The sequence below is a fragment of the Pygoscelis adeliae genome, unplaced genomic scaffold, assembly GCF_000699105.1.
Source record: "Pygoscelis adeliae isolate BGI_AS28 unplaced genomic scaffold, ASM69910v1 Scaffold100, whole genome shotgun sequence".
Classification (NCBI taxonomy): Eukaryota; Metazoa; Chordata; class Aves; order Sphenisciformes; family Spheniscidae; genus Pygoscelis; species Pygoscelis adeliae.
The window spans coordinates 4,250,934-4,269,000 of NW_008824034.1; the positions used below are offsets into that span (position 1 = coordinate 4,250,934).

The 18,067-nt window shown below is 39.4% G+C and overlaps 2 protein-coding genes across 2 annotated transcripts in view; one reads left to right on the forward strand and one right to left on the reverse strand.

The window, feature by feature from the left end:
* Positions 1 to 18,067, forward strand: part of LOC103922933 (chromosome unknown open reading frame, human CXorf40B) — a 700,660-nt gene that overhangs the window by 391,218 nt on the left and 291,375 nt on the right. The window lies entirely within an intron of this gene.
* The window catches only part of AFF2 (AF4/FMR2 family, member 2), a 256,405-nt gene that overhangs the window by 232,263 nt on the left and 6,075 nt on the right, over positions 1 to 18,067 (reverse strand). Inside the window, exon 3 of the mRNA XM_009331422.1 lies at positions 15,271 to 16,161. Within this exon, the coding sequence (XP_009329697.1) occupies positions 15,271 to 16,161 (891 nt within the window). The remainder of the gene's footprint in view (positions 1 to 15,270; positions 16,162 to 18,067) is intronic.

An 18,067-nucleotide genomic window follows, 5' to 3' on the forward strand; every position in this document is an offset into this window, starting at 1 on the left:
TAAAAATTACACTGACTTTGGCAAGAGCACAAATTGATCCTCCTGGAGAAAATGCATTGATTTTTTCCTTTTTAGTAAATAAACGCAAAAGCTTAGACACCAGATTTTGAAATAATTACTTATCTGTCTTTTACTTAAAGCCAAATGTGCAAGACTGATGTGCTGTGGGGATTTTTTTTTCTTTCTTTCTTTTTCCCAACAGTCTCCTTTACTCCATTTTCTATCCTTCAGTTTTAGAATGGTTCAGAACATTCTCACAAAACACTGCAGACAATGTCAGTGGCAGTGATTGCTGCTTACCGCCTTGGGTCTAAACCTGCTGCCTATGAAGCGCAGTGCTTGTTGTGCAAGCATGTTATGCAAGATGCTGCAACTTTAAGAGCCCAGTGTCAAAGGTAATCCCCAAGGAGACTTGCGTAACAGCCACATGCAAAAATGCCAGCGTTGGCTTTTCATTGTTTTTTTCCTTTAAAAAAAAAAAAGGAACTCTGTAATTTTCCAAATATTTTTTTCCAAGAGCAATCTCAATAGAGCTGTGTGCACATTTTGCTTGATTTTCAAATGGCTTTATACATATCCTATATGGTATATATTTTTATACACACATACAAACTCTTGCTGTAGCTATCCAGGCCTCAAAACATTTGGAACCCTTTCAAGGAATATTTGTGCTGTCTATTGTGGGCAGACCTGAGTTATCTCAGCCTGTGTTTCAGGCTGGAAAAAAAAGTGTAAGCCTGAGCTGAAGCTCTCAGCAGAGTTTATTAGCTCAGACAGAAAGCTGTGGTAAACGCAGTCCTGTGGCTTTTTTTTTTCTCTTCCTTCCTCAGAGCAGAGAGAAAGCAATCATTCACAAAGGAAAACTCTGTTCCAAAATATCTGCTATGTTCTTTGCCCAATGTGACACTCAATCCAAGGTGAGACTTTGCTACAAGGACGTAGGATTACAGTAATCCATATGCAAAGTCCAGACATCACCACCATAAAAATATATGAAAAACGGTGGGAGAACACATTTGAATACCTTCTCTTATATACAAATACAGAAGCTTTGGTTCTACACCTTATACATGTGTACTATAATCACCTCAAGGTTTAAGAGCAGGTTGCTAACTCAAAGCTTCCTAACAGAAGATACTGGATTGTTTTTCAGGTACCAACCACTCACTTAAAATGTTCAGGCTTTTCTATGACAACAGAGTACAGGTTGTGCTGCTATCACAGCCACAGCTATTTGCAACATGCATCTGATGGTATATAAGAGGAAACTGGAGTTGGGCAGAAGTCTCATGCACAGCTTACTTCTCCTTAGAGTGGATGTATTAGTGATCTGATATAAAAACACATTATTGTGGTCACTGCTATTCCCTGCAAATGGTGCAGCCAAGTCACAGGAATAGGCTAAGATAGTTGAGAAGCCAGCCAAGAGAATATCCTCCAGGTTTTCCACTTGTCTAGGTGGGCACTCCTGCTGCTGCCTCCTCCGGGCAGCCAGTCCAGCATCCTGCACCTGAGTGAATACCTGCCTTGCTCTTCCCTTGCACTTTTCCCCTTCTGAGGCCCTTATGTTTCTGTCACGTCCACTAAAGCATGCACTGATGCCTTCACTTTTCTGCTCTTCTACCTAGGGATTGCAGCACGTTCCTCTCCTCTCCTCCAGCTCCTGAGGCACACAGCTCTGCTCCCTACACCACGGGCAACAAGCCAAACTTTTCTCCTTCCCTCCTCCGGCTCCCACACTGCAGACTTGCACCCTTCCCCACGGCAGGGGAAACAGTAAGTGCTGGGAGTCATGGGACACCAGCACTGTGGGCAAAGCTGATCTTGCTTCATTTTGAGAGGGACTAAGTGTGAAAGTAGCTGTGGGAACAAAGAGGAATTTAAGAAGTAATTGTATGATCCCACTCAGCAAGAGACAAACAAGCAACGCCAGTAAATTTAAGCACTTAACATAACAGAAAGCATTCAGCTGAAAACTAATTCCCTTGGATCTCGCTTCTGGACGGAGGACCAGAAATGACAATTGTTAGGGCCTGTGATATTTGTCTGTATTCAAGGCCAAAATCAGAAACCAGATGCAGTGAAGATCTCCATGTGGCTGGCTTTATGTCACAGGAGAGGAGGCAACAAAATATGTAATTCCTTTCCACTTTCGTCATGTGTGTTCTATTGTGAAACCACAGCACTGTGCCAGGGAAAGCCTTTTCAGCCTCTGTATTGCAAGTGTGGATGTAGATGTAAGTGGTTGTGTGAGTTTCTATGTACTGCTTATCTATAATTTTACATCTGGATTTGTACATATGCACATGCACAGAGAAAACAAACCGATATCACTGCCAGAAAAATAATCATCTATGAAGTCCGCAAAAGCTCAAGTCCACAAACACAGTGCAGAAGTCAACTTTACTTCCAGTACTTTGAAGAACCAAGTACCCACAGAAAGGGAAGTCAGATGAGATCTGCAAGAACGCCACAAAGAAGAAACGGTCTGGTTCTGGACAAGCCCAGACAGAGGCTGTAGCAGTTGGGAAAGTCAGGTAATGCACCCGCAGCACGTTTTAGGCATTCCCCTGTGTCCTCTGCCACAGCCTCCTACTGGAGCCCATGCCTTCAGTTCTGGCTGCTCTTGATCGAGTCTCCTGTTTTGCCACATTTTTACTTCCAGAGTTGCCTTCAGCCTGGGCTCCAAGTCCACTGGTGAAAGCAAACCCATTTCTCTTTCTGTGCCCAGCTGTCCCTGTGCCACCTCTCTGCCTGGGACAGCCATGGAAGTACCCCTGCTATGCTCCACTGCCACAGGCTTGGTCTCTCTCTAGACTTCTCTCTCTCCCCACCCCCCCCACCTCCCCCATTAAAACAAAATACCATGGGTAATCCTGGTAAATACTCTCACCATTATACACAGGTTTGCTATCGTAGGGGAGTTATGTTCAAGCAAATTTTTTATTAAGGGCATGCCACAGAGATAGCATCTTCTTTCTGCCTCTGGCTGTTGACTTTATACCTAGAAATCCCACTCAATAAGGATTTCTGACAGCACCAAAGTTCAAGGCAGCTTGCAGTAAAGCACTATACTCTATTGAAACAGTTTAAAGCCCAGCTCACTGCAATCACATCTTTACTCACCGTGCAGTGCTCCATGTTAGCTAATGGGAAAAAGAATGAAATACAGAGCCTTTACATAGTCAGGATCCCAAGTAAACTTGGCCTCATTAAAGGACAATCCTTAGAACGGTTTCCCCGTGAACAGTATTTCTTATGTATTTGACACAAATAGCCTTTTCTTCAGCATCAGAGCTGCACGTCTTCTTATTCCAGCTATTTGTTCTTGAACAAACATATTTATTGTGGCTAATGAAAGGGGAAATCCCTCTCCCTGTTCATGCCTCTGTTCCCTTCTGTCCTTCAGTGACCTGACATGTGCCTTACCCTAGAAACCAAAATGACTGGAGCAGCCAAGAACACGGAGAATTGTTCTGGGCTCCCACTTCTGAAACCACATGCAGGATTTGTTATGGAAAATCTCCCATGCTAGGCTGTAAAAATCAGCTCTTTTCTAACGTGCTTAGTTATGGAAGTTGCCTCCATCACTTACACAAGTTTTCCCTTCTCGAAGAGCTAGACTTAGGCTGTCCCTGTAGAGGTGCAGCCTGTGGTGAGGAGAAAGCAGAGTCTTCTCCATTCTTGCCGTCTGCTCACATAGGTGTTTACACCTATAGACAAGCTATAGAAGTCAGTCACCCCTTCCATAACACTATGACAGTTAATTTTATCCCAGGTCACTACATGTCCCAGTGCCAGAGAATTAAGCTGTATCCACATCAGTAAGAAGTGCACCACAACAGGAGTCGATCTGTGGAGAGAAAGAGTTGGTGCCAAGAAGCCAGTGAACACAGTGTGTGCGTCTTTGGGGAGAGGAGGCAAGAGAAGGGGCTGCGCAGCACTAGTCTGGCTTCTTCTGAGCACCAGGGAGCATCTGGAGCACGTTACGGGCATCCCTGCAGAGCTTCTCTTGTTTTCCTTTCAACTTAAAGAAATTTAATTCACGTATCCTGAGACGACTCCCCAATGAACCAAAGAGCAGCAATTGGGGAAGATCAGATTTGTTTCCAAAGTGTGCTCCTAAGTTAAACTAAAATGCTAACAGAAATGCACCCTTTTTCTCACTAGCACCTGGCTCTTGTAACCAAGCAAAGTCAATAGTAATAGGATATTCCTGATTTAGCTGAACATCTAAAATCTGGTCAGTTATCTGAAGTCTTCATTATAGCTAAAACACTGGTTCTGAAAAAGGGGGATGAGAATTATAAGTAAACAGGCCACCTCTCACAAGATCTGATATTTGGGACTAGGGACTTAAAGTATGTAGAATACTAATAAAAGCAGAAAAAACATTATCAAAATAAATCAAATATATTCAATATATCAAAGTATATTAAAAACTGTAGCAAACAATTTTCTTGATGAAAAGCAGGTGCAGTTACATCTTAATAAAATCTGTTTACGAAAACAGCATTTGCAAATTTTAATTTTTCTTCTCCTCTGAAGAGCAATAATTCTCTATATCCCTGCTACATTCTACTCTTGCTGCTGGTCCCAAATAAGTCTTATTCATAGACTGATCATTTATGGTCTAATTTTGCTGCTTCTATTCAAAATCAGAAAGCCTTAGTCCTCATGTGGAATTAGTGGGATTACTTGCACAGCAACGCCAACATCAAAGGGTAAGACCAGTCTAACCTGGCTGTATTTTACAATCACCTCTACACCCCTTAGAGAAGGGTCTTTTTGTTTATTTTGCTTATCTGGAGTACAGCGAATTGGGTATTTTATGTTTTAAGTAACCGGCAAGAACTACATGGAGGGGAAAAAGCAATAGCAGTTGTAAGTACAAATTTAGCGGGATTTAAATGGATTGCTTTGTATTCACATGCAGAAACTTTTTGAATGCAGCCCTGTCTCCATTCCACTCTGCACAGTCATTTTCTATCTTGTGGTGGAAGAAATTTATGACAATGAAAAAATGTCAGCTGTTGGCACAGACAGTGCATATGCCCTCATTGGCTTCTTGTGACTCCGCAGACCTTAGGAAACTTTAATGGTAAAGTTTTGCTTTCAGAAATATTGGCAAAGGCCTAAATCCCTGATTTCCAAACTTGGATCTGCAAACCATTTGTGGTCCATGACGCCACAATGCATGGTCCTCGCCATGAAACCATGTTAAATGGTGACCTCTGTGATCATGGTATTGTGCAGCAAATGATGTGGTTGCTAGAATAATTGCTTTGAATAAAAATTACTCTTTTTAATATTTCCCTAGCTAAATTTGTGCCATATTTTATGTCAATGTGTAACTGCATGTGTTGGCGGGAAGGGAAGATGTTACAGTCTCTCTCTCTCTTCCCAAGGCAAAATACACTGTGAAGTTTTACTTCACAAGGAAGCCGCTTAAGAAAGCTACTGCTGGATGTAAAGAGAGGTTCAAAATTAAGCATATTCAAGTGTCATTAGCATGTCCTAGTAGAAATTATATATTTTTCAAGATGTTTTTAGTTTCTGATGACATGGAAGTTCGGGTTTCTTGGCATCAAAAAAAATTAAACCCATAGACGGAGGTTACTGACCAGGATGTGAAGCCTTCATTCAGGGTGAACTCTAAGTAATAAAATCCAAATCCTGACTCCTGCAAGTGACCTGAGGATCTTTATGGTTTTCTAAGTTTACAAAGGGTACGTGTCAGTGTTTTAAGATATTTAAGAAAGAATCATCTCAATGTTTATACTTAAAATACTGTCAGATGTAAACAGGTGCCTGGATATTTACAAACAGCAGAGTAATTGCCAGCTTGTCTTGGGGATTTAACTGTCACAGCTTGCAGCTCAGTGAAATATAACCCAATAAGTTTACACATCTGGGGGATATAACAATGGAAAACTATTCTGAGAAAGCGTGCAAGGGAAAGCAGCATTTATTAACTGAAATATGTTTAGACTGGCAGTATTAATTGGCAGTATTAATGGGGATTGAAGCTTACACCTATGGTCACTGACTCCTCTCAGAGATCTTTGCAAATCCCTGCAAAAATAGGCTCATTAGCCTGGAAAGTGACTGAATCTGTGCTTACCTTGCCTCTTCCTCCCTCTGCTCCCCAAACCTTTTCTTTACCCTGTTACCTTTTCTTTACAATGTTATTTTACAAATGGCTATTTGAACAGCAACCACAGAAAAAATTTAAATCAACACCTACCTTCTTCTTAAGTTCCCCGCACTAGATGTACACAAAATCATCCCCACTAATGTGATCGTGGGAGATCAACCCTGGGGTGCAACTTCAGGAAATCTCTTGGAGGTGGTTCCTACATATTCTTTTGTCATGGAAAAGAATGGTCATTCCCTCCCTAGGAAAAGAAATGGGTCCTCCCTACTCTGTAGGCCAACCATAGCCTATACCCTCAGTTAGGAGTTAGGTATCTATAATGCTACCATAGATATCTCTACCTCCCTTGTGTGTATTAATTTAAGAGTACGAACATGCCCATTTGTCCAGTCTCATTTACATACCTAACTAAATTTATGCTATTCTGCTGCTCTCAAGACTCAGCATGACAGAACAGGAAACAAACTTTGCAGTGACCCAGCAAGAATTCTTCTACTCGCAACAGGAGACCTGGTGTTGGTACTTACTACATCATCATGATTTTCAAAGGAGAAATTTTAAAACTTCCTTTGGCCTGAGATGAAACTCTTGGCATTTTTCAACTGTTTTTCTCTTGCTTTATTATATGAGGGAACAATTTAATGTTTCTTTTAAAATGGGACATGGTATCACTCTCTCTGCCATAACGAAAGCCTGTTTTAGATTGTTTTATTACACAATTTTTAAATGCATATTGCCATAGCACTTCATAGGGCTGTATTTACATTTACCTTTCTAAAACACACAGTATATTATGTTGCAATTAAAAGCCCACAAACTCAATCTGATATTTCTTCACTAATTTATTCCCAAGCCAATATGTATTTTAATGTTCCAAACCGTTGCTAATTAACACATGGAAATATTTTAACATGGATTTTGATTAATTCCATTTAACAGTCTAACCAGTGCTAAAACATATGTGGTGTGTCACTTCTTTCTTTTGAGGAAGGCATTGGCATTAAATCTTTCAATCTTCCTGAGCACTAAATGCTAATTTCAGGAAGATTAAATAACAGACTGCAGCTACAGTTTCCTTTCTTTACTTCCCAGAAGGTGAAATGAACATATTTATGTGGGAGGAATTTCTTTACTGCACAAGCCAAAATACAGAAATTAGGTTTTTTTTTTCCCCAACGTTGCTAATACACTAGCAATTGCCTGCCAACTAAATAACTTTAACCTATATCTGCAGTTCATGGAGAGTTGCCAAGTTCTATGTTCAACTTTCTTTCACTCTGGTTTTTTTATTAAAGTATTTCCATACGATGTTTTCACCTGCAGCTCCTAAATGCTTTTCCATACTCGAATCAGAGGCAACTAGCTTATAGTGGGGTGGCTCTGGCTGTAAAGCCGGAAACGCTCATATAAGACCCTCCTCTGATTTTCACACTTTGAAGGTATGTTATAAATATGATTCATATGGTATTGCTCTAATGGTTTAAAATCTGAGTATAATTCTGCATGTCAACAAGCTAAACATACAAAATACCCAGAGGTATGCATGCAAGTAAGCATCTTACGCATGTAAAAATGCAAGAACACAGAGCAGGAGGAGGCTGCCTTCTGGATCACGGGTTAATTGCTTGCATATCACATGCAGCTTTTCACAAGATGGAGTTTGATGAGCTTAAGCACAGTTAAGCTCTTCTGCTCTTGTGAGTCCCACCAGAAAGCAGACCACACCTAAGTACTGTAGTTCCTCTTTCCCCTATGGTGAGTCCTGTTCCCCTGTCCTCACTTCCACTGTCCATCCTCTGCTTGATGGTCAGCACATTCCTACTGAAAGCTGAAGCAAAGGTTCACTGTATGTTCAGATCACACCCACATCTTCATGTCTACCACACCTCTGTTGCATAAGTAACCTTTTCTTCTTATTAAAAAAAATACTTTACTTGTCGCAATATTCTTTGTAAATCTTCATTCAGCTTGACAATATATGGTACTATCCCTCCTCCTTTACCTTTCGCTAGCTGTATTTCAGTCTCAACTGCTAACATAGCATCTGAACAATGGTTTGTGTTTGGTTTCCTATTACCTCTACAGTATCTAATCACACTTTCTGCACCATTCAGCTGCCAGGATTCCTGGCATTTGCAACAGAGCATTCCAGTTGTTTCTTACTGATCTACGCCTACCAGATAAAGCAAAGTCCAATTTTCTACTTGACTACCATTTTCATCAGGATTAGAACTTTCTTCTCCAAGTCTACACGTACGCCCACTCATTTTCTTCTATTTTCTTTATGTCTCTTTTTATACATTTAACAGGTTTGTGTTGGATGTAGTGTTTTCATCATATTCACTAAATGAGTGGCCCTGGGAGAAAGTCAATTATAGCTACTAGCAAGAGTCCCCGCTCTTGTTCAAGAAGCAGAGGCTGTCCTGAGAAGCCGCAGGTTCGGTCCCAGCGATGATTCACAACAGCTGGCATTGCCCGTGCAAAAACATGTGCATACTCTCTTGCCTGTACTTTAAAAAACACGACTTCTGTGTTCTCAGACTATTTAAAACCTTAATTCCTGTGCTCTCTACAAGGAAAAGCACAGAAGAATTTGTGGAAAAAATATCCAAAAGTTACAACAGGAAAGAGCAGTGAATATGTAGGTAGGTTCTTTCAAACTAGCTGTGTGTTACTTTAAAGGTTTGTGTCAGATAAAATAATATTTAACATAGCTGACGGTAAAGTTTACAAATGGTCATTCATTCTAGCACAGAAGGCCAAATGCTGATACCTGAATACCTGCCAATCCTGTTCTCAGTAAGAAGCATGCATGCTGTTCACTCAAGGGCTGATCACAGCCCAGAGTGAAAACACACATCATAAAAAATTCAAATACCTGAAAATGGCATTTTCTCATTGTTTCTTACAGGAGCATTCTTTGTTTTACAGTTCACAGAGAATATATTTATTAAAGCAGGTCATGTTCCAGAAAAGTATTAACAAATAGTGCACAGGCTCCAACTTGGTTACACCTGCTGGACTGGTCCTAGAAGAACACCCTTGTTAGCTGACAACTAAGCAGACTATCAAGATCCAAGAGCATCCTTCCTTATGCATTTGCATGCCGGACGGATGGAAACAAGATGCTGAAAAAGTAGCTCTACCCAACTCCTGGTGTTATTCAAAAAGTACATTACCAGTCAACGTGAAGATATTGCAACGCTTAACACTGTTTTTTATATGGCTTGTGATGTTTTCCTTAAATTAATGGGAGGAAGCAGAAAAGATGCAGTTTTAGTTATGGAAAAGCAGCCGTAATAATGCTTTTCCATCAGATATCCGAACAATATTCCTCTAAGAGTGAAGAGTAAATATTATAACCCCCTTTCCTAGTCAGATGCACCAAAGCACTGAGGACCACCCATCAAAATGAGAAACAGGATTGATAAAGATTTCTGCCTTCTGTTTGATTAAAAAACCTCTACAAATTAAACTGGCTATAATGAGTTTGAGAAGTACCAAAGTGACTGTCCCATAGCCACACACCAAATCTATTACCATTTATGAATACACCCTACAGTCCCCCTGCAGCCATTAAATGATGCCTCCACATCTTTGCTCAAGCAAAACAAATTCTACTACTGCTCTCCCCAAAGCCTTTTATGTCATTTTACATTGTGACACTTCATATGACACCATTTGAATAACAATATTTCTTACACTTAACTTGGACCAATACAAGCCACTTATAAGCAGTTACTTTGGCACTGGGAATTTCAAAAAGGTTAAAAAAAAAAAAAATCACTTTTCAAGACACCATGAGACTGACTCTTCACACAAATAGAGGTACTGCAATTTCACTGAGATTTTTTTCTCCCAGCAAGAAAAGATTAAGAGTAGCTTAAAAAACAAAACCAAAAAAACACTAACATGCACAATGAGAAAGAAGCTATCTAACCTTTCCTTCCCCAAACCAAATATACATGGTCAATTCTTTTAACCACACCTATTCAACTGACTTAACGTGCCCTGTTCTGCAGTCTGATGTGAAATGCAAAGTTCCCATTGGTCACAGTGGTTCAAAATCAGGACTTAAATATGCTTATTTATGCGTGATTTAAAAAAAGCAAGCTATCCTCTTGCTATCGCTGCAAAATAGCTCTTCTAGCAATTGTCCAAGCAATCGGACAGTAGCCTTAGAAAGGCCACAATAAGAGGTCTTCAGTTGAGTGGTGTCATATGGTCTTCATTTAGAAGTATCACAAGAACATTACTTCTCACAGTATTTACAAATGAAAAACATATGGTTGTAACCTGTAATACTGCAAGAAATACTGCTCTTTGGGTTTGTTTTTGGCCTCAGACTTTTGAAATATGAACCAAGCAAAGGGATTTCAGCTTAATGCGTGATTCAGTCCATTCTTCTTCAGAGCTCAAAGACTGGGGACTGCTAAAGCTTGCATCTGAAAAAAGTGATTTGCCCACAACTATAGTAATGTACTATAGTTGGCAACTAGAGTAGCGTGTATATCAAGTGGGTGTGGGGGTGGTTAATTAAAGACATCTACTTTCCATTTAATTAAAAAAAGATATTATAGCTTTGGTTCCTATAAAGAGTTTTATAAGTCATATATAAGCCTCTTGCATTTACTATTTAGGTTCAATCAATACGGTTATCTACCTGTCAATTTTTCTTGCTCTTTAATGCAGAAAGAGAGCAGCCTTTTTTATAGCTAGCTCAGAAAGTACTAAGCTAATCAATACATGCAGCGATAACAGAATGATTTGAAACACGTAACAGAAGCTTATCACTTTGCAGTATACTGAACTCGTCAAAATATTTTCCTAGAAGTAAAGTGAAAATAGAAGTTCTTCATTTTTTATTACTTAAGTGGGTGGTGACATAGATGTTGTAGGCCTTTTGGATTTGTTCCTAGCTTTGTATTTTGGGGAAAATTTGGTATATGAGCATTTGCTACTTTGTAGCAACGTGAGGCCAATTTTGCAGTGAGATTTAAAAACTCTGCCTTGAGAATCAAACATTATCTCAATTGCCCTTGATTTCCCGTCCCTAAACATTTATTGGAAATCCATGCATTGTTCTGGAGAACTGCGCATACGATTTTCCAGGAACGCATCTTCTGATGTTCCCACAGACCTTAAAACCCTTTGCTTTACTCAGTACTCTCAGTAATTTGTGTTCGAGCCCAGTCTAAAAAGTACAGGCTTTCTTTCAGCTATCTCCTGCTGAGTTAGTCAATTTGAAATAATTTGTAAGCATCTGATTCCTAGAGGTTTAAATATACACACATGGATCAAGATTCTGGATTTTAATGCAGCAGAGAGAGGATCAGCTGTTATTGTGGTCTCTAACCTCTACTTTTTTGAAGACATGCATAGGATTTAACTATGTAGTTCTCTTTGAGTGGTAAGTAACAATCATCTGCCATCATGCAATTCAAGTAGGTGGAATTCTACATAATACAAAAGCTCCTTGGGATGTCCCAGGCTTGCCACGATTTACCAAATGTTAAATGCAAGCTCAGAATTAATATATATATGTATGTAAGTATGTATGTAAATACAGACTAAAGAGAGCTAGTAAGAAAGGAACAGGAAATAGTATTTACAGCTTGAGGCTTTCTATCAATTTTTCTATCAGTTTTAGCTCCAGGGCCATTGTTATCAATTCTATGTCATGATATCTGGTGCATTTCTGCATGTCCCCCTGAAGTCACACGATGGCCTTATGGCCTCCCAGTTCTGAAAGGTCTGCTTCACAATTTCTGAATCTCAGAGGCTGGCAAGCCTGGGTGCTACTGGTTACATTGGGTTTTGCTCAAGGCACCAAACTGTAAAATTTTTTACCTTTACCCTTAGAAAACAATACTGATAAGTAAAATGAAGGAGAAAGGTAAAAGAAATCAAAAGGATCACAAGATCATAAAGAAATCCTTACAGGACATAACTAAAAGTCTACAGAGGCTCTGCTGTTCCTGCTTCTCTATCAGAAATGGCCAGGCATGGTGCAGACAGGTCTGAACCAGCTCTGTGTGAGTGAGTCAAGGTCTGGAAATCACACAACAGCATCCACTCAGAGGCAAGGATTAGTCCACGGGTGCATAAGTGCTGCTAACACTATATCCATCCTGACCCAGCCTGTTAAGTCTGTGTGAATTTACCATGAATCTCTACAAGCTCAGAAATCACTAAACCACAATCCATTGCACAGTGGAGACACGCCAGCAGCAAGGCATTAACAATGTTGTCCACTGCAGAGGAGCTGAAAGATGGATGGGCATCTCTGAGGGCAGAATTGGGCCCAGCGAAGGAGCAAAGATTCTTAGAGCAACACCTCAAGTGACACAAATTATGTTATAAAATTGATCACTTCCTTACACATGGCAGAATGCTTCCAGGGCACTCAACATCCTATTCCATTAAGCCATGATAAATGAGACCATATTTCCACATCAGTCTGAACTCATCTTTTAAATCTGCTTGTTCCAATATTTGGTTACTTATTCCCCTCCCCCTCCTTAAGACAGCAAAACCTGTCTTTTTCTTTCCCAACTTTGCATGTCTTAATAGATGCCATTATTGCAGGACCATCACCTAGGAATTTTATTTCTTCACAGAATTCCGCATCTTAAGAGCATGCAAAATTTTGAGAGAAATCACTGAAAAACGTTTGGTGTGCAATCTCTATGCGTACACTCAGCAACTTGAAAAAATGGGCTCAAAGATACAGGAGAGCCACAGAACAAATTATAGAGACATGCCCCCAAAAAGTAACTCTCCTACTGCTAGTTTGAAGAAGATCACCACCACCACCTGGAACAGTGTTAGGATGGAAACCCGTGGAGCAGGAACAAAATTGTTTCAAGCAGATCACTACAGCCCGAGGTGGCTAGGGAAGGTTCATAAATTGATAAGCACCACCGAAGGATCATAAGCCTCCACATCAATTGTATAAAGATTACAACAGAGCCACTCGCTGCAGTCATTCTGAAAAGGTTATGGGTTTCACAGGTGTGCACTGTCAGTTCTGATTAAGCTTAAACTAAACCAGTTATCTATAACATTGGATTGGAAGGAGTTTTATTGCTGAATGCAGGGTAAATCAAATTCAGGATACACATCTGTGGAAAAATACAGAGGGCCAAAGTTCACAGTCCTGACACAGGCAAAAAAAAATCCAGCTCTCCAAACTCAGGAGGAGATTTGCCTGTAAAAGATCCATCAGTCTGGCTATTGTCATATGTTCTGTATCGGAAAGGAAAGTTATTCATCACCTTAACACAGCTTTGGGGTTTCTTTCCCTCTTCAAATTATTGTTTGCTCTTATAATGCAGACTGTTTTAAGATTATTATCTGCATTCATTTCTAAAGTGCCTAGAGTTTACCGCTTATCTGATCATAAATGAAATTAATTATACACCTATACTTTTCACTACACAGCATATAAACTAAAGCAGCTATAGCAACAAATTCACAATGTAATTTTTCATCTGTGTGACTAGGAACATTTCCAAAAACAATAGTTCACATCAGAGGTTCTTAGAGCTATGCAAAAACTGTGGGTGAAATCCTGCGCCCAAAAAACATTGCTAACAACTCAATTGATTTCAACAGTGCCAGGATTTCACTCAAAAATTAAAGAAAGAAAAAAATGCATTCTTAATAGTTGATACAAGTTGCAAAAGGTACATTCTATTTCCCAAAATACTTTGTATTAATGCAGCACTTTAAAGTGCCTCTGTTGACTCATAGTGTTAATAGATGGCAAAAGTGAAAAAATGTATTTGCTTTTGCAACATCATTATTTCCTTTGCATGCAATTATTTACTTGCCAAACAATGCTAGCGACAAATCGCAACAGACTATGAAGCCATCTACATCAGCAGATTTTTAACCTAAGGTAAAAATAAACAGAAACATCTGTAAAGTAATCTTGTACAAAGCTACGTTTATTAACAAATACATTTTCTAATAAAACACCATCTGCAAGCAACCCTCAGCTTCCACTTGATATAAATAGGCCTTTTACTGTTTTCAGATGCAGTTCCCAGAAAATTATTCCAAGCTCTACTGCAAAACACATCAGTCTTTGTTGCTGCCTGGAATGTTAATAAATAACATCAAGTTTTTAAATAGTCAAACAAATTATTGGCTTGAAACAATTATTCCAATAGAAAAAGCTGACCTTTTGCAATAAAGTGGTTTAAGAATGCATCGCTCCTCATTCCTAGTATAAAAATATTACCAAGCAGGGAAATATTTTTGGGAAAACAGAAAGCTATGAAAACCCATATTGCAATTCTGCTCATATGTACACTATAAACCCACCTTGCAAAGGTTACTGCTTTAGAGAAACTCAGAATAAAAGAAAAAGTATAGAGAGTATAAATAGTTCAATTGGTATCCTTATTATACATCTGTGCTTGGAATGGACACAAATATGAACCAACTAAAATGTTCCTCACAGGACTACTGTACTGACCAGCAATACAAAATTCAACAGTTTAAACTTGGTAGCAGAGATTGGGACTGAATCCCAATATTAAGAGCTCTTCAAAATGCGTAAAAGCTTTAATGAGACATATTTTCATAAGCATTAATCAGAAATTAAGCCACATTAATTCCATTAAAAGCAATGGGAATTTAGCAAACTCTGCAAATAAACTCCTTAGTGGTAGAACTATTTAGTACCACTGAAATTTGAACACTGCCATTTTTCCTTAGAGTTTAAAAGAGCAATCTTTCCATCATACTAGCTCCTAACTGAAAATACAAGAAGAGTGAAAACTGCGGCTGAACTGAGATATTAGAGTTCTCTGTCCAGAATTCTAGCTGGTATAAATGTGTCACATCCAACAGAGATCTAGCCTTTTAATATTAATTGGAAACAAGCAATGTTAGTATTCCAAACTGTGCTTTTAAAACTTCATTAAATATTGCTACTGGGACTATCACAACAAACTTTGCCAAAAGTAGTCATGAACGTTCTTGAAAAAAGGAATGTTTTAGACCATAATTCCAGGAAATGGAACTGCATATTTCCAGAGGAAAATATTCAGTGCATGAAATACTCAAGCGGTACAAGAGAGAAGATATTTTAGACTACTTACTTCAGTAACAGGAGGAATGTTGAGCTTTGGTACTTTGTTCTTCGAACTAGGTGTGTTCACTTTTCCTTCCAGCAGCGTTCCAAAGGACTGATTTCCATATCCACTCTCAATTTCTATCGGAGGTTTCAGTTCAGGTGAGTCATTGGGTACCTGGTCCTGACCGTCCATAGGCCTGACATATGCTGTAGGCTTTTGCTGGACCATGCTGTTTTTACAGTGAAGTCCTGGTGGGAAATTCTGGGTCGAAAGACCATTGTTTGCAGATAACAAAGACGTGGAAGGAAGTGGAGATCCAGGACCATGACCTACAAACTCAAGCTCTGTGGGTGACTTTGAATGACTGTTTTCTTTGTAAGTATGTTCTCCAGCTGCTGTCTTTGAATGAGTATGCCTCCTTGAATGTGAAGATGCTGCCATAGAATTTGCTTCCTCAGTTCCTCCACTTTTATGCTGCTCACTCTGACAGTTATAGAGGTCTTCATACCTGCCCTGTGGCTGGTCATGGGAAGAGCTATGCTTTGTCCGACTCTGCTGACTACTGGATTGGCTTGGCTGGGCCCCACTAGAGTTGTGACCACCACGTGCCCAGTCTGTCCTCGACTTCCTGCTGCTCTGGTGACTGTGTAGCAAAGTAGAATTAGATGACAATGAAGAAGGCGGAGGCATTGATGTCGATGAGTGGCCGCTGATCTGATGAGATGGGATCATCCTGTTTCTTGGTTCTGGGAAAAAGTTTTGTTCATTTTTGTCAATGGGTGTCTGTGGGACAGAATTCTTTGGGATTCCTACAAGGTGGCTCTGGTTGGAATGGTTGGTTAACAGGTCCTTCATCTCATCATAATTTCCCAATGTGTTCTGGACACGGTTTGCAAGGGCATCGCCTTTATTTGTCTAAAATATATTTAAAAAAAAAAAATAAAGGAAAAGAGTGAGTAAATTCATGATTACGAAGTTACTGCTCAGAATAGTTGTCTCAGAAGATGGCAAATGTTAGCTGTTTAATGGTGTCATGCTGACATTTAATTTAATTTCAATTACATTTTGCATATGTTATGTAAGAAAAACCTATCAATAACTATGTTCAAAGAATCTCTTGAAACAGGCTTGCATGAGTAACACTTGTGCACTGCTTCCCATTTTCTTAAATATGCTCTCAGAGAAGTGTTTAAATTGCATCAGTTATGGATGTTAGGAGCGAAATAGGCTAGTTTTATGTCACAGATGTTGGGCTTGTACATTTCATATCATGCAAAACATGAACATGCAATTACTGGCTACTGAGCATTTGAATTGCAATCACACAGTTTATTTAAGTATGTTATTGCTCTGTCAGCCCCTTGACCCATAGTTTTGCCGTAAATAGAAGCTGGGTAGTCTGTAATAAACATATAGCACCAAGTCTTCACTCCAGTGTAACTCCAATTGCTTTTCTCTAGAGGGTTCAGTTTGACCTGAGGTATCTACCATCTGAATCCAGAAAATAAAAAGCTTCTACCCACTCAATTGCTACAGTAGCTTCAAATAAAAGATCATTCAAAAATGTTTTCTTATAGAACATTAATAGACATGATTGGCACATTCTTAAGTATCAGGATTCTTCCGTTGTCTGTGGGCTGGTTGTATTTGTGAATCGTGCTTTTCTTTGAATTCCAGTAATTATTAAATAAATACTGACTCATCTGTGTTTCACTGCTATTATACTTCTTCTTTTGAAGCATGAAGTGGGGTTTTTTGGTTCTTTTTCCTTTTCCCTTTCACTTGTAAAAAGCTGGACAAATAAGCTGGAAGCTATAATTAATACGCAGCTAATTTCCTCTCTCTTCCTGTTCTAACTCACCCCACAGAGACCCAAAGTACCAGCCTTCTTACTGACCTTTATGTTCTACTGAAATGACCAGCAGAGAACTAAAACATCTTATTCCCCATGCTTATTACTTTACAAGACTCAAAGGATAAAACCAAAGCAAAAGTACAGTTCCTGTTCAAGCAGATGGTTAACTTCTACAGTGTGGAATTAAATGACTTAGTAGCAGTGTATGTAAGATACTTCAGGATACAGCCAACTATACATTTACTTATGTTTGGGGTTTTTTTTCACTCAATACAGCAAGTTGTGCCACAGTCCAAAGACGCCTTAACAGCAGGCCATGAAGATGGGAGAAAGGCAGCACTATAAGCTTGGTTAGAGTGTCACACTTCATTCCTCGACGAGGGATCTTACCATGCCACTGATCCCATTTTCCTCAAGTATTAAGTAGAAGTTTGAGTGATGAAAAAAATCCATGCATGGATTTCTTCTGAAATATCTGCTTATATTACCCACTGCTGAACTAGTCAGGAGATGAGAAGAATATTGCAGAAAGATTTTTTTTCCTTAGTACTGCACATGCCATAAAAAAATGTTGAAAAAGAAGATAATAAATGCAAATTTCCTTTTGCTCATTCTCAGGGATTGTAACATATATTACCACTGCACTGAGGCAGTGATTTAAAAATTAACTGTTCAACGTTGTTCTCATCTATATACATTTTGCCAGTGCTCCTAACTGACACAGTTAATAATCCCAGTTGTGGAGAACCACGAATCACTTTTATTCACTAAGTCCCTAGGTTGGTCATTTTAGTGGCAAAAATTATATTCTAGCTAAGCCAAGAATAAGCTCTTTGTATATGAGCAGTCTCCTTCAACTGAGTTGCACAATGAGCTGTTTGGGCTGCAGCCAAAACCAGGCGCTCTCTGTTCAACCCCCAAATTTAAAACAAGGAGATTCCATTGTGCTTAAGGGCCCAGCAGGAA